The sequence below is a fragment of the Panulirus ornatus genome, chromosome 11 (genome assembly GCF_036320965.1).
Source record: "Panulirus ornatus isolate Po-2019 chromosome 11, ASM3632096v1, whole genome shotgun sequence".
Lineage (NCBI taxonomy): Eukaryota > Metazoa > Arthropoda > Malacostraca > Decapoda > Palinuridae > Panulirus > Panulirus ornatus.
In genome coordinates this window covers 16,721,816-16,748,094 of record NC_092234.1, presented here as the reverse complement: position 1 = coordinate 16,748,094, position 26,279 = coordinate 16,721,816, and the positions used below count along the sequence as shown (strand labels likewise).

The 26,279-nt window shown below is 41.5% G+C and overlaps 1 protein-coding gene across 1 annotated transcript in view; it reads right to left on the bottom strand.

Moving 5' to 3' along the window:
- Positions 1-2,468: 2,468 nt before the first annotated feature.
- Positions 2,469-26,279, bottom strand: part of Ifrd1 (Interferon-related developmental regulator 1) — a 54,983-nt gene continuing 31,172 nt past the window's right edge. Inside the window, exons 7-9 of the mRNA XM_071666673.1 lie at positions 17,775-17,929; positions 7,464-7,705; positions 2,469-3,308 (exon numbers count right to left, since the gene is read on the bottom strand). Of these exons, the coding sequence (XP_071522774.1) occupies positions 3,132-3,308; positions 7,464-7,705; positions 17,775-17,929 (574 nt within the window). The 3' untranslated portion in view covers positions 2,469-3,131. The remainder of the gene's footprint in view (positions 3,309-7,463; positions 7,706-17,774; positions 17,930-26,279) is intronic.

Sequence of the window (26,279 nt, the reverse complement as noted above, 5' to 3'; positions counted from 1 at the left end):
ATGCGAGAAATACTTAAAAAAACAGACAGATTTGTATGCAACTTTCATGGATATAGAGAAGGCATATGACGGGGTTAATATAGATGCTTTGTGGAAGGTTTTGAGAGTATATTGTGTGGGAGGTAAGTTGTTAGAAGCAGTAAAAAGTTTTTACCAAGGATGTAAGGCATGTGTATGGGTAGGAAGAGAGGAGAGTGATTGGTTCCCAGAGAATGTGTGTGATGTCCCCATGGCTGTTTAATTTGTTTATAGACGGGGTGGTTAAGGAGGTAATTGCAAGTTTTGGAGAGAGGGGCAAGTATGCAGTCTGTTGTGGAGGAGAGGGCCTTGGAAGTGAGGCAGTTATTGTTCACTGATGATACAGCTCTGGTGGCTTATTCAGGTGAGAAACTGCAGAAGTTGGTTACTAAGTTTGGTAAAGTGTGTGAAAGGAGAAAGTTGAGAGTAAATGTGAATAAGAACAAGGTTATTAGGTTCAATAGGGTAGAAGGTCAAGTTAATTGGGAGGTAAGTTTGAATGGAGAAAAACTGGAGGAAGTGAAGTATTTTAGATATCTGGGAGTGGACTTACAAGCAGATGGAACCATGGAAGTTAAGAGAGTCACAGGGTGGGGGAAGGGGTGGAGGTTCTGGGAGTGATGAAGAATGTGTAGGAAAGAACGTTATCTCTGAGAGCAACAACGGGTATGTTTGAAGGAATAGTAGTTCTAAATAATGTTATATGCTTGCAAAGCATGGGCTATATATAGGGTTGCACAGAGGAGGATGGATATGTTGGAAATGAAATGTTTGAGAATAAGTGGTATCAGGTGGTTTGATTAAGTAATGAAAGGGTAAGAGAGGTGTGGTGATACGAAGTGTTTGAGAGAGCAGAAGAGGGTGTTTTGAAATGTTTTGGACATACGGAGAGAATGAGAGGAAAGATTGACAAAGAGGATATATGTTTCAGAGGTGGGGGGAACAAGGAGAAGCAGGAGACCAAATTGGAGATGCAAGGATGGAGTAAAAAGGTTTTGAGTGATCAGGGCCTGCACGTACACGAAGGTGAAAGGCATGCAAGGAATAGAGTGAATAATGATGTAGCATACCGGGGTTGACAAGCTGTCAATGAACTGAACCATGGCATGTAAAGTGTGTGGGGTAATCCATGGAAAAGTCTGTGGGTCCTAGATGTGGACAGGGAGCTGTGGTTATGGTGCATTACACATGACAGTTAGAGACTGTGTGAACGAATGTTTCCTTTTTTGTCTTTTCCTGGCACTACCTCGGTGAAGTGGAAAGTGGGGGAGGGATGGTATTTCCTGTGTGACGGGGCAGCGACAGGAATGAATGAAGGCAAGCAAGTATGAATATGTACATGTGTATAAATGTATATGCATGTATATGTGGGTGTATGGGCATTAATGTATATATAAATGTGTATATGAGTGGATGGGCCATTCTTCGTCTGTTTCCTGGCGCAACCTCGCTGATGTGGGAAACAGCGATCAAGCATAATAATTAATAAATTTAATCATTTAAAATGGCAGAAAAAAGAAGCAGTCAGGATGTTTCCTCCCAAGCTCAGTCTTTTGTTCCAAACCATATCTCATCAGGGCAGAAAACAGCTAAGTTCACTTGCTGGATGCCATGTTTTAAGTGTTTTATAATGTGTTTTATTTAGTGTTCATAAAGTATATAATCTGGATGCAAAATGAAATTGATGGTGTCAAACCATTCAACCTGTGATAGTAAAGAATTCAGAGCCAAATCTAAATGCACTTGTTAATCGAGAGGCTCATAGTTTACATATTCCTCCTTGCAACAGGGCAAATAAATTCTAAGCATCACAGAATTAAGATTTCAGCTTATTTTGTGTGGACAGTCTATCAAGGAACAAATATTTGATAGAAGCATTGCTTATTGTCTTTTCCCGTTTAATATCTAATGTCAAAAACTAAATTTATTTAGCCTTTCTTTCACTGAAATATCAAGCAAGCTTATCGTAATTTCTTGCCCCAAGAACAGGGCTTTTATCGACAGCTGGCTTCAGGATACAAGTTCCGTTGGCCTATGGATGCCGGGATAAGGAATGCAAAACTTTTTTGAAAGACCACAACTGACTGGATTCAGAATGAGTAGCTGGGTTTTGTTTTTATTTTTGGTCCAATAATTTTGCTTGGGCAAGACTTCTTGGCACCTGTTCCTTAAGTAATGTCTAAAGCAAAATTTTCAAAGTGAAATAAGGGAGTGACACAGAAAAGTGGGTTATATGAAAATGACCAACCATTACCCTGTGAAAATATGATCAAAGAAAAGAATTACCAATGGAGAGAACAAATCCAGTACTTCTCCCGCATGTGCTATTTTTCGTGCTCTTTCTATTTCATTGTTACTTTGCTTCCTAATTTTTAATATTTACAATTCTTATGCATCATAACCTAATAAACTACATATAATTAAATCAAAAGAAAAAATAATAACATCTCAGCACTGCACAAAGTTTATTATACAAATGAAAAGCATCAAATATACCACAAAAAGACCAAATATGAGCAATGAATATGCAACCAGAACATCACTCATATTAACAATAAAATAAAATTGTTTAATTTAACAGGTTTCCTATGTAGATAAAAAATTTCCAAAAAATTGTTACACCTTACTCATGATTAGTTAGTTAAAACCATTAATCATTAACAGGGTTAAAGACTAATGTTTCAAGTATGTGATCAAATACCTATAAAAGGTAAAAATTAAATAGGCAAACACTGAAAAATTCTGAAGAAACCATACAAGGCTCAAAGCTGTAAAGTTATCTAAAATTCTTTCATATACATACATTATCTACAAGATATTACATTAATTTTCAGTTACTTGACAAGAATTAACAATATTGTTTCCTTTAAGTTAAAGGAGAACCTGTCTCGATGTCAAGTTTCACTTTGAAAGCTGGAAAATACTATTTTCATGGTACATGCCAATCTTGATTTACAGACATGGAAATTCAATACATAGATCAGTAGAGATGTTTATCTTGGTAATAATTTGCAACAAGTCTGCAGCAAACAGACCTGGATAATGTTCCATAGGACATCTTTAGTTCTCATTACTACTCTCATGAAATAACTGAGGGTTTGAAATATAACATTTCAATCATCGTAAGTCTTAGCAGCAGCCCTGTTATCACGATTCTTGTTACGGGCTAACTGGCGGGCCTTGCTAGCTGGAGATTCACGACTGACTTTCTTTTGTCCACGACGAGCTAGAGCTGCAGCACTGCGATCTAACTGCATTGGTGGGGGTCCCAGACTGAATAGGTCACGTACCTGACAGGTGATAAGAAATCAAATAATGTAAATAATTCACATAATTAAAAAAAAATCCGACTTGTACACATCTAACAGGAAAATATGTAATGGATTATTACAAAATAATGAAATATCAAGACGTCACCATAACGTGTACAAATTTATTCTCCATTCAAACTTACACCCCCAGTAACTTGTCCCTCGACCCTGCTGAGCCTAATAACCTTAACTTTATATACATTCACTCTTAACTCTTTCCTTTCACATCCTCTTTCAAACTAAGTCACCAAATTCTGCAATTTCTAATATGAATCTGCCACCAATGCTGTACCATTAGCAAACAATAATTGGCCCAATTTCCAGGTACTCTCATCCCCAACACACTGCATACTCATCCCTATCTCTAAGACTCTTACACTTACCTCCCTAATAACCCATCCATAAACAAATTAAACAACCATGGTGACATCATACATTCATGCCACAAAATAACCTTCATTTGTAACCATTCACTCTCCTTTCTTCCTATTTGTACACAAGCCTTACACCACTCATAAAAAACTTCCCACACCTAACAGCTTACCATCCACACTGTATATTCTTAGGACCTTCCACAAAACATCCCTATCATATGCCTTCTCCAAATCCATAAATGCCATATACAAATCCATCTGTTTCTCTAAATACTTCTCTCACATTCTTTAAAGCAACCACTTGATCCAGACAAGCTCTACAACTTCTGAAACCACACTGTTCTTCCCAATCCGATGCTCTGTACATGCCTTTACCCTCTCTATCAATATCGTCCTATACAACTTATCTACTATACTCAACTAACTTATACCTCTGTTGTCTGAACACTCACCTTTATTCCCTTTGCCTTTATACAATGGCACTATACATGCATTATGCCAATCCTCAGATCCATACATACAGTGAATATCCTTACCAACCAATCAACCTCTTTCTTAATAAATTCAACTGCAATACCATTCATTCAAACCGCTTTGCCACATTTCATCTTATGGAAGGCTTTCACCACTCTCCATGACTCTCTCTCTTTGAATACCACCCCAACCAAAACATCCTACATTTGCCACCTTATCATAAAACACATTTAATAAACCTTTAAAATACTCACTCCATCACTATGTTTTCACTTCCCCTTTTGTCCCCTTCACTATTGTTCCCATTTGTTCTCTTGTCATTCACACATTTTTTACCTCCTTCTAAAGCATCTTTTTATTCTCCTTAAAGTTTAATGATACTCGCTCACACCAACTCTCAATTGCACCTTTCTTGAAGCCCTGCACCTTCTGCTGCTTTCTCTTATACATCTCCCAATCATTTGCATTCCTTCCTTGTAAGTACAGTCCAAATACCTCTCTTTTCTCTTTCATTAACAACTTTCTACTTCATCCCACCACTCACTACCCTTCCTAATCTGCCCATCTCCCACCTTTCGCATGCCACATGCATCTCTTGAACATGCCATCAATGCATCCCTAAATACTTCCCATTCCTTATCCACTCTCCTCATTTCATTTACTGTCACCTTTCACCATTCTACACTTATCTCTCCATGTATTTCTTTGCAAAGGCCTCCTTTCCAAGCTCACTAATTCTCACCACTCTTTTCTCCCCGACATTTCTTCCTCTTTCTTATAAGATGATTAGACATCCTACCGGCTGCCCCACTAAGCACATTTACATCCAAAAATCTCTTTTATCTATCTGATGCCTGTTCCCTCCGGAAACTCCCAACAAGAGGTGGCCAATGCAAAAGTCTCCACTAATCCGTCCTTACATTCTTCCCTTGCATACACCATTCTATGCATTCTTCCACTATTTCTCTCCCTCCCGTATTCCTCCACCCTATGTGCCCATGTCACAGATGGTCTTCCACTCACACCAATCCCTTTAATTGTGCTATTATACACTCCTTGTAACTCCACATGCCCAAACCACCTCAAAGTATTACATTTCACACATTCTACCACTCCACAATTCATTCCCATTACATTCCCTGCCATACCACACCTCTCAAACATCCCTTCGTAGCACTCTTCTTAAAAAGCCCATTCCATAGCCTGTATTCTTGACCTCTATGACTCATTCCATGTCCAATGTTTTGGCTGCACAGGTCAAGGGTGAGAGGACTATGCTGTCCCTTAATCCTTTCTTAAATTCCATACTTACAATACTTTTACATATAGACACATGTCCATAGTCATACTTGTTTGCCTTCATCCATTCCTGTCGCTACTCCGTCCCACAGGAAACAGCATCGCTACCCCCACTCTTCAGAGGTAGCGCCAAGAAAAACAGACAAAAATGGCCACATTCATTCACACTCAGTCTCTAGCTGTCATGTGTAATGCACCGAGACCACAGCTCCCTATCCACATCCAGGCCTCACAGACCTTTCCATGGTTTACCCCAGATGCTTCACATGCCCTGGTTAAGTCCACTGACAGCATGTCGACCCCAGTATAACACATTGTTCCAATTCACTCTTCTCCTTGCATGCCTCTTACCCTCCTCTATGTTCAGGCTGCGATCACCCAAAATCTTTTTCACTCCATCCTTCTACCTCCAATTTGATCTCCCGCTTCTTGTTCTCTTCACCTCTGACACATGTATCCTCTCTGTCAATCTTTCCTCACTCATTCTCTCTATATATCCAAACCATTTCAAAAACCCTCTTCTGCTCTCTCAACCACACTCTTTTTATTTCCACACATCTCTCTACCCCTTTCATTACTTACTCTCCCCACATATTGTTCTCAAACATTTCATTTCCAAACACATCCACCCTCCTTTGCGCAACCCTATCGATAGCCCATGCCTCACAACCACACAACATTGTTGGAACCCTATCTATAGCCCATGCCTCACAACCAAACAACATTGTTGGAACTTTTATTCCTTCAAACATACCCATTTTTGCTCTCCAAGATAACGGTTTCTTCCACACATTCTTCATCACTCCCAGAACCCTTGCCCCCTCCTCCATCCTGTGACTCACTTTCACTTCAATAGTTTCACTTGCTGCTAAGTCCATTCCCAGATATCTAAAACACTTTACCTCCACCAATTTTTCACCATTCAAATTTACATCCCAACCAAATTGTTCCTCAACCCTACTGTACCTAACAACCTTGCTTTTATTCACATTTACTTTCAACTTTCTCCATACGTGTTATAGAAGGCAACTAAAAGGGGTGGGAGCAGGGGGCTAGAAATTCTCCCCTCCAATTTTTTATTTTTCAAAAGAAGGAACAGAGAAAGGGGCCAAGTAAGGATTTTTTCCTCTGAGGCTCAGACCTCTTTTCTTGATGCTATCTTGCTACTGCAGGAAGTGGCGAATATGTACAAAAAATATACCCTAACCTAATCCGAGTACCCATTTTATAGAGCAACCCCTTCGGGAGGATGAAACAGAAGAGTTGACTGTAAACCAACTGCCAAAACCAGGATTTGAACCTATGTGTTTGACCCCAAGCATGCATCATGGTCAGTGATGCTACCAATTTATTAGCCCAAGTCCAATTTCTGTAAAAGAATCCTGGTGTTACCTAGGACCTCATTCTAAAGACTCCTGCAACCTAACAATTGTACTTCCAGTAACAGAGAAATGTGGACTCACTGGGAGGGACAAGTTCTTTACAGACACTGTACCCCCAGTGAAAAATCCCTAAATGCAATTTTCCACTCATGTTGTAACTTCTTGCAGGCACTACTCAATAACACCTCTTTCTTTATTTACAGTAAGGCATATCACCCTAAATCTTCATGAGAGACCTGTTATTCTGTTAATTTCATAAGCTTAATGTCTATACACTTGTTATTCCCCCAAATGCATATATTTACTTCATAAATATTCACTATATCATTATGATCTAACATTCCTAATCTACAGCTGTAATCCTCTAAAAAACAAGTCAAAGCCAACCATCAATAATATCAGCTTTGCCCTTTATAAAATGCCTCTTTGTTGAAAAGATTATCGTCCATAAATTACCTATTTCCAGACACCACATTTTAAAGTTTGAACAGACTAATAGATATACCAAACAATATCTACCATTTCAAGGCCACCTTCTGCAGCTTCATGGGCAGCTAAAGATAACAGGATAATCATGACAATAAGCAACTACTGTCAACTCTTACCCCAACATTAAAAGTAATGTGAGTGCTAAGTCCTTGGGCTAGAACACGACACAAGGATGAGTATTGCAACTTGAGTGACCATGTGTCCAACAAAAGCTCCTGTCTCTGGTGCTGTGGTCCCACTGTCACTGTCTCACAAGGCAATTCCCCCTCCTCTACTGTACGCACAACATCTCGAAATGAAGCTCGCTGTTGTTTGCGGTCCTTCTTAGCACGGAACTTATGTGAGTCTGTTGCCAAGTCTGCAATAAAAAAAATAATTACACAAATGTACATCAAAACCTATGCCTTCATCCTTCAAACTTATCAATTTCAAAATTTATTTTGTTACCTAAATCTGTACTGCTCATAACGCTAGAATCAAATACATTACCAACCAAAGTGCTTAATGCAAAACTAACCCAACAAAGATCACCTAACTAGGTTTTCCTTGAATTAACTGAAAAGTCCTGTCTGCACACAGCAATAATGTGTACATTACTTTCCTGCAGTTTTGAGGAAAAATGAGGGTAAAATGTTGAACCAGCTCAATCACATTATTCTTGCAAAGCTTCTATGGTTTTCACAAGCCAAATAATCACAAGAGGTTCTGAACATGTAAATGCTTTGAAATTTATCCTTGACAAGAAAATGATTAATGACATCTCATTGTCTAAAATGTCTGATGGTGAAATGGGTATACCCCATCCCAAGTTAACAATCAGTCTGAGTATTGTTCAATGTTTAATTTATATTCTTCCACACATTTTCATATATATAATATTTATTAATTCATTTATTATACTTTATTGCTGTCTCCCACATTAGCAAGGTAGCGCAAGGAAACAGACAAAAGAATGGCCCAACCCACCCACATACACATGTATATACATACACGCCCACACACATACCTATACATTTCAAATGTATACATACATATACATACACAGACAAATACATATATTCACATGTACATATTCATACTTGCTGCCCTAAGCCATTCCCTTCGCCACCCCTGCCACACATAAAAAGGCACCCCCATCCCCCACATACGTGCGAGGCAGCGCTAGGAAAAAGACAACAAAGGCCACATTCGTGCACACTCAGTCTCTAGCTGACATGTATAACACACAAAAACCACAGCTCCCTTTCCACATCCAGGCCCCACAAAACTTTTCATGGTTTACCCTAGACACTTCACATGTCCTCATTCCATCCACTGACAGCACGTTGACCCCGGTATACCACATCTTTCCAATTCACTCTATTCTTTGCACGCCTTTCACCCTCTTGCCTGTTCAGGCCCTGATTGCTCAATCTTTTTCACTCCATCCTTCCACCTCCAATTTGATCTCCCACTTCTCGTTCCCTCCACCTCTGACACATATATCCATATTATTTTAATTATCATTATTATCTATCCCTGGGGGCAGGGGAGAAAGAATACTTCCCACGTATTCCCTGCATGTCGTAGAAGGCGATTAAAAGAGGGTGTGTGTGTGTGTGTGTGTGTGTGTGTGTGTGTGTGTGTGTGTGTGTGTGTGTGTGTGTGTGTGTGCTGGAAACCCTCACCTCTCATTTTTAGTTTTCCTAACGAGGGAACAGAGGAGGAGGCCAAGTGAGGATATTCCCTCAAAGGCTCGGTCCTCTGTTCTTAACACTACCTCGTTAATGCGGGAAACGGCGAAGTGTGAAAAAAAATTATCATATACGTGCGTGTGTGGGCGTTTATGTATTTGCATGTGTATTAGGTGGGTTGGGCCATTCTTTCGTCTGTTTCCTTGCGCTACCTCAGTAACGTGGGAAACAGCGAATAAGTATAATCAATATAAATAATATTTATTTATTGATCTATATTTATTATACTTAATTGCTGTTTCCCGATCTGCGAGGTAGCACAAGGAAACTGATGAAAAATGGCCCTACCACTGATATACACACACACACATATATATATTTATTTATCTATTTACTTATTTTGTTTTGTCGCTGTCTCCCACATTAGCTAGGTAGCGCAAAGAAACAGACGAAAGAATGGCCCAACCCACCCACATACACATGTATATACATACACGTCCACACATGCACATTACATACCTGTATATCTCAACATATACATATATATATACATACAGACATATACATATATACACATTACATAATTCATGCCGTCTGCCTTTATTCATTCCCATCGCCACCCTGCCACACATGAAATAACAACCCCCTCCCCCTCCCTCATGTGCGCGAGGTAGTGCGAGGAAAAGACAACAAAGGCCACATTTGTTCACACTCAGTCTTTAGCTGTCATGTAATAATGCACTGAAACCACAGCTCCTTTTCCACATCCAGGCCCCACAGATCTTTCCATGGTTTACCCCAGACGCTTCACAAGCCCATGTGCGTGAGGTAGCGCTAGGAAAAGACAACAAAGGCCACATTCATTCACACTCAGTCTCTAGCTGTCATGTAATAATGCACCGAATCCACAGCTCCCTTTCCACATCCAGGCCCCACAGATCTTTCCATGGTTTACCGCAGACGCTTCACATGCCCTGATTCAATCCACTGACAGCACGTCGACCCCGGTATACCACATCGTTCCAATTCACTCTATTCCTTGCATGCCTTTCACCCTCCTGCATGTTCAGGCCCCGATCACACAAAATCTTTTTCACTCCATCTTTCCACCTCCAATTTGGTCTCCCACTTCTCCTCGTTCCCTCCACCTCTGACAAATATATCCTCTTGGTCAATCTTTCCTCACTCATTTTCCCCATGTGACTAAACCATTTCAAAACACCCTCTTCTGCTCTATCAACCACACTCCTTTTATTACCACACACCTCTCTTACCCTTACATTACTTACTAGATCAAACCACCTCACACCACATACTGTCCTCAAACATCTCATTTCCAGCACATCCACCCTCCTCTGCATAACTCTATCCATAGCCGATGCCTCGCAACCATATAACATTGCTGGAACCACTATTCCTTCAAACATAACCATTTTTGCTTTCCGGGATAGTGTTCTCAACTTCCACACATTCTTCAATGCCCCCAAAACTTTCGCCCCCTCCCCACCCTATGATTCACTTCCGCTTCCATGGTTCCATCCACTGCCAGCAGATCCACTCCAGATATCTAAAACACTTCACTTCCTCCAGTTTTCCTCCATTCATACTTACCTTCCAAATGACTTGTCCCTCAACCCTACTGTACCTAATAACCTTGCTCTTATTCACATTTACTCTCAGCTTTCTTCTTTCACATACTTTACCAAACTCAGTCACCAGCTTCTGCAGTTTCTCACACGAATCAGCCACCAGCGCTGTATCATCACGAACAACAACTGACTCACTTCCCAAGCTCTCTCATCCACAACAGACGGCATACTTGCCCCTCTTTCCAAAACTCTTGCATTCACCTCCCTAACAACCCCATCCATAAACAAATTAAACAACCATGGAGACATCACACACCCCTGCCGCAAACCTACATTCACTGAGAACCAATCACTTTCCTCTCTTCCTACACATACACATGCCATACATCCTTGATAAAAACGTTTCACTGCTCCTAACAACTTGCCTCCCATACCATATATTCTTAATGCCTTCCACAAAGCATCTCTATCAGCTCTATCATATGCCTTCTCCAGATCCATAAATGCTACATACAAATCCATTTGCTTTTCTAAGTATTTCTCACATACATTCTTCAAAGCAAACACCTGATCCACACATCCTCTACCACTTCTGAAACCACACTGCTCTTCCCCAATCTGATGCTCTGTATATGCCTTCACCCTCTCAATCAATACGCCCCCATATAATTTACCAGGAATACTCAACAAACTTATACCTCTGTAATTTGAGCACTCACTTTTATCCCCTTTGCCTTTGTACAATGGCACTATGCAAGCATTCCACCAATCCTCAGGCACCTCACCATGAGTCATACATACAGTAAATAACCTTACCAACCAGTCAACAATACAGTCATCCCCTTTTTTAACAAATTAAATTCCACTGCAATACCATCCAAATCTGCTGCCTTGCCGGCCTTCATCTTCCACAAAGCTTTTACTATCTCTTCTCCGTTTACCAAATCATTTTCCCTAACCCTCTCACTTTGCACACCAACTCGATCAAAACACCCTATATCTGCCACTCTGTCATCAAACGCATTCAACAAACCTTCAAAATACTCACTCCATCTCCTTCTCACATCACCATTACTTATCACCTACCCATTAGCCTCCTTCACTTAAGTTCCCATTTGTTCCCTTGTCTTACGCACTTTATTTACCTCCTTCCAAAACATCTTTCTATTCTCCCTAAAATTTAATGATACTCTCTCACCCCAACTCTCATTTGCCCTCTTTTTCACCTCTTGCACCTTTCTCTTGACCTCCTGCCTCATTCTTTTATACATCTCCCACCCATTTGCATTATTTCCCTGCAAAAATTGTCCAAATGCCTCTCTCTTCTCTTTCACTAATAATCTTACTTCTTCACCCCACCACTCACTACCCTTTCTAATCTGCCCACCTCCCATGCTTCTCATGCCATAAGCATCTTTTGCCCAAGCCATCACTGCTTCCCTAAGTACATCCCATTCCTCCCCCACACCCCTTACCTCCTTTGTTCTCACCTTTTTCCATTCTGAACTCAAGCCTCTCCTGGTACTTCCTCACACAAGTCTCATTCCCAAGCTCACTTACTCTCACCACTCTTTTCACCCCAACATTCTCTCTTCTTTCCAATAAACCTCTACAAATCTTCACCTTCGCCTCCACAAGATAATGATCAGACATCCCTCCAGTTGCACCTCTCAGCACATTAACATCTAAGAGTCTCTCTTTCGCGAGCCTATCAATTAGCACGTAATCCAATAACACTCTCTGGCCATCTCTCCTACTTACATAAGTATACTTATGTATATCTCTCTTTTTAAACCAGGTATTCCCAATCACCAGTCATTTTTCAGCACATACATCTACGAGCTCTTCACTATTTCCATTTACAACACTGAACACCCCATGTACACCAATTATTCCCTCAACTGCCATATTACTCACCTTTGCATTCAAATCACCCATCACTATAACCCAGTCTCGTGCATCAAAACTACTAACACACTCACCCAGCTGCTACCAAAACATTTGCCTCTCATGGTCTTTCTTCTCATGCCCAGGTGCATATGCACCACTAATCACCCATCTCTCTCCATCCACTTTCAGTTTCACCCACATCAATCTAGAGCTTACTTTCTTACACTCTATCACATACTCCCACAACTCCTGTTTCAGGAGTAGAGCTATTCCTTCCCTTGCTCTTGTCCTCTCACTAACCCCTGACTTTACTCCCATGACATTCCCAAACCACTCTTCCCCTTTGTCCTTGAGCTTCGTTTTACTCAGAGCCAAAACATCCAGGTTCCTTTCCTCAAACATACTACCTATTTCTCCTTTTTTCTCATCTTGGTTACATCCACACACATTTAGACACCCCAATCTGAGCCTTCGAGGAGGATGAGCACTCCCCGCGTGACTCCTTCTTCTGTTTCCCCTTTTAGAAAAGTTAAAATACAATGAGGGAAGGGTTCCCAGCCCCCCGCTCCTGTCCCCTTTAGTTGCCTTCTACGACACGTGAGGAATGCGTGGGAAGTATTCTTTCTCCCCAATCCCCAGGGATATATACATATACATATCAACATATATGTATACATACATAATATAAACATGTTCATATTCATACTTGCTTGCCTTTCATCCATTATGTATATATTTATATTTACTTATTTACTTTGCTTTGTCACTGTCTCCCCCGTTTGCGAGGTAGCGCAAGGAAACAGATGAAAGAAATGGCCCAACCCACCCCCATACACAATGTACACACACACACGCCCACACATGCAAATATACATACCTATACATCTCAATGTACACATATATATACACACACAGACACATACATATATACCCATGCACACAATTCACACTGTCTGCCCCTATTCATTCCCATCGCCACCTCGCCACACATGGAATACCATCCCCATTCCCCCATCATGTGTGCGAGGTAGCACTAAGAAAAGACAACAAAGGCTCCATTCGTTCATACTCAGTCTCCAGCTGTCACGCAATAATGCCCGAAACCACAGCTCCCAGTCCACATCCAGGCCCTACACAACTTTCCATGGTTTACCCCAGACGCTTCACATGCCCTGATTCAATCCACTGACAGCATGTCAACCCCGGTACACCACATCGATCCAATTCACTCTATTCCTTGCATGCCTTTCACCCTCCTGCATGTTCAGGCCCCAATCACTCAAAATCTTTTTTACTCCATCTTTCCACCTCTAATTTGGTCTCCCCACTTCTCCTCGTTCCCTCCATCTCCGACACATATATCCTCTTGGTCAATCTTTCCTCACTCATTCTCTCCATGTGCCCAAACCATTTCAAAACACCCTCTTCTGCTCTCTCAACCACGCTCTTTTTATTTCCACACATCTCTCTTACCCATACATTACTTACTCGATCAAACCACCTCACACCACACATTGTCCTCAAACATCTCATTTCCAGCACATCCACCCTCCTGCGCACAACTCTATCCATAGCCCATGCCTAGCAACCATACAAAATTGTTGGAACCACTATTCCTTCAAACATACCCATTTTTGCTTTCCGAGATAATGTTCTCGACTTCCACACATTCTTCAAGGCTCCCAGGATTTTCGCCCCCTCCCCCACCCTGTGATTCACTTCTGCTTCCATGGTTCCATCCGCTGCCAGATCCACTCCCAGATATCTAAAACACTTTACTTCCTCCAGTTTTTCTCCATTCAAACTTACCTCTCTCAACCACGCTCTTTTTATTTCCACACATCTCTCTTACCCATACGTTACTTACTCGATCAAACCACCTCACACCACACATTGTCCTCAAACATCTCATTTCCAGCACATCCACCCTCCTGCGCACAACTCTATCCATAGCCCATGCCTTGCAACCATACAACATTGTTGGAACCACTATTCCTTCAAACATACCCATTTTTGCTTTCCGAGATAATGTTCTCGACTTCCATACATTCTTCAAGGCTCCCAGGATTTTCGCCCCCTCCCCCACCCTGTGATTCACTTCTGCTTCCATGGTTCCATCCGCTGCCAGATCCACTCCCAGATATCTAAAACACTTCACTTCCTCCAGTTTTTCTCCATTCAAACTTAGCTCCCAATTGACTTGACCCTCAACCCTAATGTACCTAATAACCTTGCTCTTATTCACATTTACTCTTAACTTTCTTCTTTCACACACTTTACCAAACTCAGTCACCAGCTTCTGCAGTTTCTCACATGAATCAGCCACCAGCGCTGTATCATCAGCGAACAACAACTGACTCACTTCCCAAGCTCTCTCATCCACAACAGACTTCATACTTGCCCCTCTTTCCAAAACTCTTGCATTCACCTCCCTAACAACCCCATCCATAAACAAATTAAACAACCATGGAGACATCACACACCCCTGCCGCAAACAACCTACATTCACTGAGAACCAATCACTTTCCTCTCTTCCTACACGTACACATGCCTTACATCCTCGATAAAAACTTTTCACTGCTTCTAACAACTTGCCTCCCACACCATATATTCTTAATACCTTCCACAGAGCATCTCTATCAACTCTATCATATGCCTTCTCCAGATCCATAAATGCTACATACAAATCCATTCGCTTTTCGAAGTATTTCTCACATACATTCTTCAAAGCAAACACCTGATCCACACATCCTCTATCACTTCTGAAACCACACTGCTCTTCCCCAATCTGATACTCTGTACATGCCTTCACCCTCTCAATCAATACCCTCCCATATAATTTACCAGGAATACTCAACAAACTTATACCTCTGTAATTTGAGCACTCACTCTTATCCCCTTTGCCTTTGTACAATGGCACTAAGCACGCATTCCGCCAATCCTTAGGCACCTCACCATGAGTCATACATACATTAAATAACCTTACCAACCAGTCAACAATACAGTCACCCCCTTTTTTAATAAATTCCACTGCAATACCATCCAAACCTGCGAGGTAGCGTTAAGAACAGAGGACTGGGCCTTTGAGGGAATACCCTCACCTGGCCCAATTCTCTGTTCCTTCTTTTGGAAAATTAAAAAAAACGAGAGGGGAGGATTTCCAGCCCCCCGCTCCCTCCCCTTTTAGTCGACTTCTACGACACGCAGGGAATACGTGGGAAGTATTCTTTCTCCCCTATCCCCAGGGAATATATATATGTATATATATATATATATATATATATATATTTTTTCTTTGTCGCTGTCTCCCGCGTTTGCGAGGTAGCGCAAGGAAACAGACGAAAGAAATGGCCCAACCCACCCCCATACACATGTATATACATACGTCCACACACGCAAAATATACATACCTACACAGCTTTCCATGGTTTACCCCAGACGCTTCACATGCCCCGATCCAATCCACTGACAGCACGTCAACCCCAGTATACCACATCGATCCAATTCACTCTATTCCTTGCCCTCCTTTCACCCTCCTGCATGTTCAGGCCCCAATCACACAAAATCTTTTTCACTCCATCTTTCCACCTCCAATTTGGTCTCCCTCTTCTCCTCGTTCCCTCTACCTCCGACACATATATCCTCTTGGTCAATCTTTCCTCACTCATTCTCTCCATGTGCCCAAACCATTTCAAAACACCCTCTTCTGCTCTCTCAACCACGCTCTTTTTATTTCCACACATCTCTCTTACCCTTACGTTACTTACTCGATCAAACCACCTCACACCACACATTGTCCTCAAACATCTCATTTCCAGCACATCCATCCTCCTGCGCACAACTCTATCCATAGCCCACGCCTCGCAACCATACAACATTGTTGGAACCACTATTCCTTCAAACATACTCATTTTTGCTTTCCGAGATAATGTTCTCGACTTCCACACTTTCTTCAAGGCTCCCAGAATTTTCGCCCCCTCCCCCACCCTATGCATAAACACTCATAAACGCACATATACATATCAACATATACATACACATACATAATATAAACATGTTCATATTCATACTTGCTTGCCTTTCATCCATTCCTGGCACCAACCCACTCAACAGGAAACAGCCTTGCTACCCCCCACTTTAGCAAGGTAGCACCATGAAAACAGATAAAAAAGGCCACATTCATTTTACCACATCTCCCTATCCACATCCAGGCCTGACAGACCTTTCCATGGTTTACCCCAGATGTTTCACATGCCCTGGTTCAGTCCATTGACAGCACGTTGACCCTGGTATACCACATCGTTCCAATTCATTCTATTCACGACCACATTTTTCTGCATCTATCCTAGGAGAAGTTTCACCATCACCTCTTTATCATCTGGAGAATTATCCATTCTCTCCTGTTAACAAATATCAAAGGTTTGTTAAAAACTTTTCAAAAATTTCTTATTGTTTTTCAGAAAGCCTACAGTTTCTATATTCATGGTTCCAAAGTTTTTTTCATGTTACATTTAAAAGATTCATTCCTGCATAACTATATCTCTGACGCCTGTTCCAACTAGAACTACTTCGAAGGGGTGGCCACAATAACAGATTCTCCATAACTAAAGAACTCTATTGCCACTTCTAAGCCTAATGCCTTACCTTAACAGGCCACTGGCATAAAGCAACTCTAGTGGAGTGTTTGAAGATGCTCCAAACTAATAACGTTCCTAATGACAACTTCTATCTAATACTCCTACCTACTACTTCTACATAATGTTTCTACTTAATGCTCCAGCCTAAATGTTCCTATCTTCTACTTCTATCAAATGCTCCTACCATTTTGCCATAAGGGAAGGCTAGCGCACAGTGCTCACCGCAGGAAAATCTAGAGTTATAAAGAATAAGCAACGTGAGTTAAGCATTGTCAGGTGTTATATACAACTAGGAGAGACTGTTTATTTGTGGACAGAATGCCTGTAGTCCACATGTTACTGAGACAGAAAGAAAAGACAGCTACCTCGGTGAGAAGTTATGTAAGACATTATATTTTTTTTCCTTTGCCATACTAAATAAAAGAAGAGGATAAAAACATTTATCCAATAATGAGTATATAGCCAAAGTAGCTGTAGAGGGAACTTGAACTGCAAAAATGAATCTAAAATAAATCATACAGAACATACAATAATGGCTGTAAAAAGTCTAGGGTGTGCAACTTATGCATGGATTAGGCAACTGTGTTACAAGGAATGTGCAAAGTCCTAGTGCAAGAAAGCATAATAAGTATTATCACCTTTTAGGGCTGAGCATAGCTCTCCCTCTCGATTCCAGTAGTAATCATCATCATGAAGCCGAGCTGCTTCATAAAGCAAGGCCACAGCTTCACCAGCTTGAATGCGAAGATCGACGTCTTTACAGCCGAGAAGATCAAACATCTCTCTCATCAATCTGTCATAAAACATGGAATGAACTTTAAATCAATGACTTACAGTAATCTCTTCTTAAATGAATGAAAAAAAGTGAATAAGCTAATTTCAGAATAGAAGAGTAAATGAATTCAGAATAAAGATAGTTCTATATATATATCTATTTTGCTTTGTTGCTGTCTCCTGCGTCAGCAAGGTAGTGCAAGGAAACAGACAAAAGAATGGCCCAACACACCCACATACACATGTATATACATACACATCCACACATGCAAATATACATACCTATACATCTAAACGTATACATATATATATATATATACACACACAGACATATATACACATGTACATAATTCATACTGTCTGCCTTTATTCATTCCCATCGCCACCCGCTACACATGAAATTACAACCCCCTCCCCCCTCATGTGTGCGAGGTAGCGCTAGGAAAAGACAACAAAGGCCACATTTGTTCACACTCAGTCTCTAGCTGTCATGTAATAATGCACCGAAACCACAGCTCCATTTCCACATCGAGTCCACACAGAACTTTCCATGGTTTACCCCAGACGCTTCATATGCCCTGGTTCAATCCATTACCAGCACGTCGACCCCGGTATACCACATCGTTCCAATTCACTCTATTCCTTGCACACCTTTCACCCTCCTGCATGTTCAGGCCCCGATCACTCAAAATCTTTTTCACTCCATCTTTCCACCTCCAATTTGGTCTCCCATTTCTCCTAGTTCCCTCCACCTGACACATATACCCTCTTGGTCAATCTTTCCTCACTCATTCTCTCCATGTGACAAAACCATTTCAAAACATCCTCTTCTGCTCTCTCAACCACACTCTTTTTATTACCACACATCTCTCATACCCTATCATTACTTATTCGATCAAACCACCTCACATCATATATTGTCCTCAAACACCTCATTTCCAGCACATCCACCCTCCTCCACACAACTCTATTCATAACCCACGCCTTGCAACCATTAACCTCTTCTCTGTTTACCAAATCATTTTCCCTAACCCTCTCACTTTGCACACCACCTCGACCAAAACACCCTATATCTGCCACTCTATCATCAAACACATTCAACAAACCTTCAAAATACTCACTCCATCTCCTTCTCACATCACCACTACTTGTTTTCACCTCCCAATTAGCCCCCTTCACGGAAGTTTCCATTTGCTCCCTTGTCTTACGCACTTTATTTATCTCCTTCCAAAACATCTTTTTATTCTCCCTAAAATTTAATGATACTCTCTCACCCCAACTCTCATTTGAAAGCTGGCAAGGCAGCAGGCTTGGATGGTATTGCAGTGGAATTTATTAAAAAAGGGGGTGAGTGTATTGTTGACTGGTTGGTAAGGTTATTTAACGTATGTATGATTCATGGTGAGGTGCCTGAGGATTGGCGGAATGCTTGCATAGTGCCATTGTACAAAGGCAAAGGGGACAAAGGTGAGTGCTCAAATTACAGAGGTATAAGTTTGGTAAAGTGTGTGAAAGAAGAAAGTTAAGAGTAAATGTGAATAAGAGCAAGGTTATTAGGTACAGAAGGGTTGAGGGTCAAGTCAATTGGGAGCTAAGTTTGAATGGAGAAAAACTGGAGGAAGTGAAGTGTTTTAGATATCTGGGAGTGGATCTGGCAGCGGATGGAACCATGGAAGCGGAAGTGAATCATAGGGTGGGGGAGGGGGCGAAAATCCTGGGAGCCTAGAAGAATGTGTGGAAGTCGAGAACATTATCTCGGAAAGCAAAAATGGGTATGTTTGAAGGAATAGTGGTTCCAACAATGTTGTATGGTTGCGAGGCGTGGGCTATGGATAGAGTTGTGCGCAGGAGGGTGGATGTGCTGGAAATGAGATGTTTGAGGACAATGTGTGGTGTGAGGTGGTTTGATCGAGTAAGTAATGTAAGGGTAAGAGAGATGTGTGGAAATAAAAAAGAGTGTGGTTGAGAGAGCAGAAGAGGGTGTTTTGAAATGGTTTGGGTACATGGAGAGAATGAGTGAGGAAAGATTGACCAAGAGGATATATGTGTCGAAGGTGGAGGGAACGAGGAGAAGTGGGAGACCAAATTGGAGGTAGAAAGATGGAGTGAAAAAGATTTTGTGTGATAGGGGCCTGAACATGCAGGAGGGTGAAAGGCATGCAAGGAATAGAGTGAATTGGAACGTTGTGGTATACTGGGGTCGACGTGCTGTCAATGGATTGAACCAGGGCATGTGAAGCGTCTGGGGTAAACCATGCAAAGTGTGTGGGGCCTGGATGTGGAAAGGGAGCTGTGGTTTCGGTGCATTATTACATGACAGCTAGAGACTGAGTGTGAACGAATGGGGCCTTTGGTGTTTTTCCTAGCGCTACCTCGCACACATGAGGGGGGAGGGGGTTGTTATTCCATGTGTGGCGAGGTGGCGATGGGAACAAATAAAGGCAGACAGTATGAATTATGTACATGTGTATTTATGTATATGTCTGTGTGTGTATATATATGTGTACATTGAGATGTATAGGTATGTATATTGTGCGTGTGTGGACATGTATGTATATACATGTGTATGTGGGCGGGTTGGGCCATTCTTTCGTCTGTTTCCTTGTGCTACCTCGCTAACGTGGGAGACAGCGACAAAGCAAAATAAATATAAATATATATGTTTCAAGTACTCATCCTTTCATCACATAAATACTCAACAACCTCTCCTTTGCATGCCTGTTAGTTAACAGATAATACAACAGCTCCTGACTCCCATCCTCACTTACATTGATACATTCACATTTCTGGGTATGTTTGAAGGAATAGTGGTTCCAACAATGTTGTATGGTTGTGAGGCGTGGGCTATGGATAGAGTTGTGCGCAAGAGGACGGATGTGCTGGAAATGAGATGTTTGAGGACAATGTGTGGTGTGAGGTGGTTTGATCGAGTAAGTAACGTAAGGGTAAGAGAGATGTGTGGAAATAAAAAGAGCATGGTTGAGAGAGCAGAAGAGGGTGTTTTGAAATGGTTTGGGCACATGGAGAGAATGAGTGAGGAAAGATTGACCAAGAGGATATATGTGTCGGAGGTGGAGGGAACGAGGAGAAGTGGGAGACCAAATTGGAGGTGGAAAGATGGAGTGAAAAAGATTTTGTGTGATCGGGGCCTGAACATGCAGGAGGGTGAAAGGAGGGCAAGGAATAGAGTGAATTGGATCGATGTGGTATACCGGGGTTGACGTGCTGTCAGTGGATTGAATCAGGGCATATGAAGCGTCTGGGGTAAACCATGGAAAGCTGTGTAGGTATGTATATTTGCGTGTGGACGTATGTATATACATGTGTATGGGGGTGGGTTGGGCCATTTCTTTCGTCTGTTTCCTTGCGCTACCTTGCAAACGCGGGAGACAGCGGAAAAAAAAAAAATTCTTTAAAACTATATGTTTCTGATCATCCTTCCTCTTTCAGCACACTATTAGACAAACTCTTGTCCATATTCTTTTTTACAAGGGACATCCACACATTACATCCTCAACCATCATAACACCCAATGTTGCAATGAAATCTGGTCCTCTGCATCAAAACTACATTGTAATCATACAGCCCCTTTTAAATTGCATTCCTTTCATCCTAACTCCATTCACAGCCAAGTATTAAGCACTAACAATCACCCATCTCTCAGAAGTTGACTTTAATTCTAACCCACAGTTGTGAACTCACTTTCCAACACTTTTTAACGAAGTCCCTGACCTTCGTCAAATGCACCATAACATCAAACTGCTCTACCTCCTTTAATTTTGTTTTGCTGTGAACCAGGTCATCCAGGTTTCTCTCATCAAACATACCCACCATCTTTCCCTTCTTTTCATCTTGATTAAAATCAAGAAGTTCAAACACCTCAACCTGAGCCTTCAAGGACAAATCCTCGCAAGGACCCTTCTGTTCATGTTTCAACCAAATGATCACCCAAATGGAGAGGTTTTCAGCCCATGATTCCCACTTATTTGTTGCCTAGAAGACCATGCAGGACATACTTGGAAAGTGCCATTACTCCTCCTTCCCTGGAATATCCTAAGTATATTTTCTTTCACAGTTCCAGTTTAAAGGTGGTGTTCGTGCTTATTCCAACATAAACACATCAGTTGAATGCCTCAAGGACCTTATGTTTCCAAACTTTGATGCCATATGGATCAAAATCAGTTTCTCTATTATCAAGCTTGTCCACTGTTTCACCTACTGCTCTCCTAATTCCACAAATTTTATATCCTTCTTCGACTATCTAAATTCCTGCCATGAGACTGTGACATCCTCTCACCCGTAAGCTAAGCTCCTCTACCTCAGGGATTTCAACATTCACCATGGGGAATGGATGAATTTCTCCCATACCAATGGTGGAGGGGTCGAAACCCTCACATTCTCCATTCTCAATGATTTACAGCAAACTATCTCCAATCCTATTCATATACATGACTCCTGTGACCACTCCCTTAATAATCTGGATTTGTTCTTCACCTCTAGTGCATCTTGCTGTAAATACACAATCTCATCCCCAATTGGTTTCATCTGATCACACTCTCATAAATGTATCTATTCTAATGGCACCTCCCCCTCCAGCAGCCCCTTCTAAGCATAAATTATCATTATTCATTTTATTTTGCTTTGTCGCTGTCTCCCACGTTAGCGAGGTAGAGCTAGGAAACAGAAGAAAGAATGGCCCAACCCATCCACAAACAAATGTATATATATATACACGTCCACACACGCAAATATACATACCTATACATCTCAATGCATACATATATATACACACACAGACATATACATATATACACATGAACATAATTCATAGTCTGCCTTTATTCATTCCCATCACCACCCCGCCACACATGAAATAACAATCCCCTCCCCTCTCATGTGCGTGAGGTAGTGCTAGGAAAGACAACAAACGCCACATTCGTTCACACTCAGTCTCTAGCTGTCATGTGATAATGCACCGAAACCACAGCTCCCTTTCCACATCCAGGCCCCCACAAAACTTTCCATGGTTTACCCCAGATACTTCACATGCCCTGGTTCAATCCATTGACAGCACTTCGACCCCAGCATACCACATCGTTCCAATTCACTCTATTCCTTGCACACCTTTCACCCTCCTGCATGTTCAGGGCCCGATCACTCAAAATCTTTTTCACTCCATCTTTCCACCTCCAATTTGATCGCACACTTCTCCTCGTTCCCTCCACCTCTGACACATATATCCTCTTGGTCAATCTTTCCTCACTCATTCTCTCCATGTGACCAAACCATTTCAAAACACCATCTTCAGCTCTCTCAACCACACTCTTTTTATTACCACACATCTCTTTTACCCTTTCATTACTTACTAAATCAAACCACCTCACACCACATATTGTCCTCAAACATCTCATTTCCACCACATCCCCTCTCCTCCGTACAGCTCTATCTATAGCCCACGCCTTGCAACCATATAACATTGTTGGAACCACTATTCCTTCAAACATAACCATTTTTGCTTTCCGAGATAATGTTCTCGACTTCCACACATTCTTCAACGCTCCCAGAACTTTCACCCCCTCCAACACCCTATGATTCACTTCCGCTTCCATGGTTCCATCCACTGCCAAATCCACTCCCAGATATCTAAAACACTTCACTTCCTCCAGTTTTTCTCCATTCAAACTTACCTCCCAGTTGACTTGTCCCTCAACCCTACTGTACCTAATAACCTTGCTCTTATTTACATTTACTCTCATCTTTCTTCTTTCACACACTACCAAACTCAGTCACCAGCTTCTGCAATTTCTCACACCAATCAGCCACCAGCACTGTATCATCAGCGAACAACTGACTCACTTCCCAAGCTCTCTCATCCACAACAGACTGCATACTTGCCCCTCTTACCAAAACTCTAGCATTCACCTCCCTAACAACCCCATCCATAAACAAATTAAACAACCATGGAGACAACACACACCCCTGCCACAAACCTACATTCACTGAGAACCAATCACTTTCCTCTCTTCCTACACATACACATGCCTTACATCCTTGATAAAAACTTTTCACTGCTTCTAACAACTTGCATCCCACACCATATATTCTCAATACCTTCCACAGAGCATCTCTATCAACACTATCATATGCCTTCTCCAGAACCATAAATGCTACATACAAATCCATGAGCATAAATACAAGCACATAAATAAAGCTGATTGGAATAACTTATATAACTTCTTTTCTATCTGACATTCCTTGGGTAAATCACTGCCTCTTATGTGGTGATGCTTCCGTCTCTGCCAAACAAATAACAGATGTCATTCTTGCAGGAATGGAAGCATTTATCCCCTCTTCTTCCAAGACTACTGCTTCATCCAATCTATGGTTAAACTGTTCCTGCTCTGAGACCATTCAGACACGAGATCAGGCACATCTAGCATGAAAAAACTCTCCTTCCTCTGGCTCTCATTCAGGTTTTACCATTGCCCATAACTGCTGCAAGCATGTCATCCATGAGGCAAAATGTTCCTTTATTCAAAGAAAGTGCGATAACCTCTCATTGTCATCCACTGATAGGTCTTTCTGGTCTTAAGATAAAGGCATCTCTAACAACTTATGTTGTTCTACCTTTCCCTCACTTTTCCATTCTGATGGTACTATAGCTGTTTCTCCAAATGACAAAGCAACTCTCTCTGGTTCCCATTTCTCCTCTAACTCCACCTTGGATGACTTTAACATTCCTTCACCCCATGATGCTTCTCTCACTAATCCTATGCCTCTTCCCATAATTGCTTTTTGGACTGTCCAAAAAGCACTTCTTTCTGTGGACACAAGCAAGGCTTATAGTTCTGATGGTATCCATTCCCATGTACTGAAAGTGTATACCTCTGAACTTACACCTGTGCTTGCTCATCTGTCCCATTTATCGTAAAACCAAAACTTTTCCTTCTTAGAAACATACCTTGATACATTCCATCCATAAGGAGGGTGACCATTCTGACCCTTCTAAGTATCATCCTATTACTATGACATCTACCATTTCCAGTCTTTGAATCCATCCTCAACTCCCATCTAAGTATCATCCTATTACTATGACATCTACCATTTCCAAAGTCTTTGAATCCATCCTCAACGCCCATATCTTTAAACACCTCAAAAATTACAGTCTTCTCTCTGATCACCATTATGGCTTTTGTAAGGTGAGATCCACTGGTGATATTCTTTCCTATCTTACTAATGTCTGGTTGCCATCTCAAAAAGATTTTAGGGAGTTGTATGTAGTGGCCCTTGATATATCTAAGGCTTTTGACAGTGTGTGGTATTGGGGTCCCATCTCTAAGCTCCCCTCCCTCACTTTGTTCCTTCATATCTAGCTTCCTCTCTAGCTAGTCTAAGTTTGTTGATGGATCAGCCTTCCCCCTTTTCTCAATCAGTCTAGTCCCCTACACTTTTTCTCCTTTTCTTCAACAATTCCCTCTCCTAAACAAATAATCCAATGCACTCATACACTGATGACTCAACACTGCATTCATCCACATAATTCAATTCTAGTCCCTCTTTCACTCGATCTGTATCTTGTCATGACAGTTTCCCCATTAAACTCAGGCTTGGACAGGATATCTCAGTGGGGTACACAATCTTAAGTTATCTCGCATGACAGTTTCCCCATTAAACTCAGGCTTGGACAGGATATCTCAGTGGGGTACACAATCTTAAGTTTAATGCCTCCAAGACCCAATTTCTAACCATCTCTCAACTGAAAACTCCTTAAAACTCTCGTCTCCTCATTGACAGTTCTGTATTTCCACCTCTTGATCCAATGAACACACTTGGTATTACTGTAACATCCACTCTTTCTTGGAAATCCCACCCTACAGGAATAGCTAAATCTGCCTCCAAAAAACTGGGTGTCCTGTTTAGATGTCAAAACCTCTTCTCTTCTAAACAGTTGCTCCATTTATACAGAGGATTGATTTGTCCTTGTATGGAGTACTGCTCTCAAATTTGAGGTGGTTCTACCGGTATCCTTACTTGAAAAAGTCAAGTCGAAAGTGGTCCGACTTATAAACTGTCCCAGGCCAATTTCCAAACTTGACCATCTTGTCCTATGCCACAATACTGGTTCATTTTTCCTCTTCAATAGGTATTACTTTGGTTTTTGCTCCTGAGAGCTGGCTGCTTGAGTGCCCACACCACTAACTAGACCACGCAATACTTGGCAAGCTACTGCATCATGTTACTATTGTGTGGCTACCAGCAACTCAAGGGTAGGCCATTTTAATACCTGCTTCTTTCCTTACACATTGTAGCTTCAGAACTCTACCTTCTCATGTCTTTCCCAATAACTATGACCTGGCACATTTCCATAG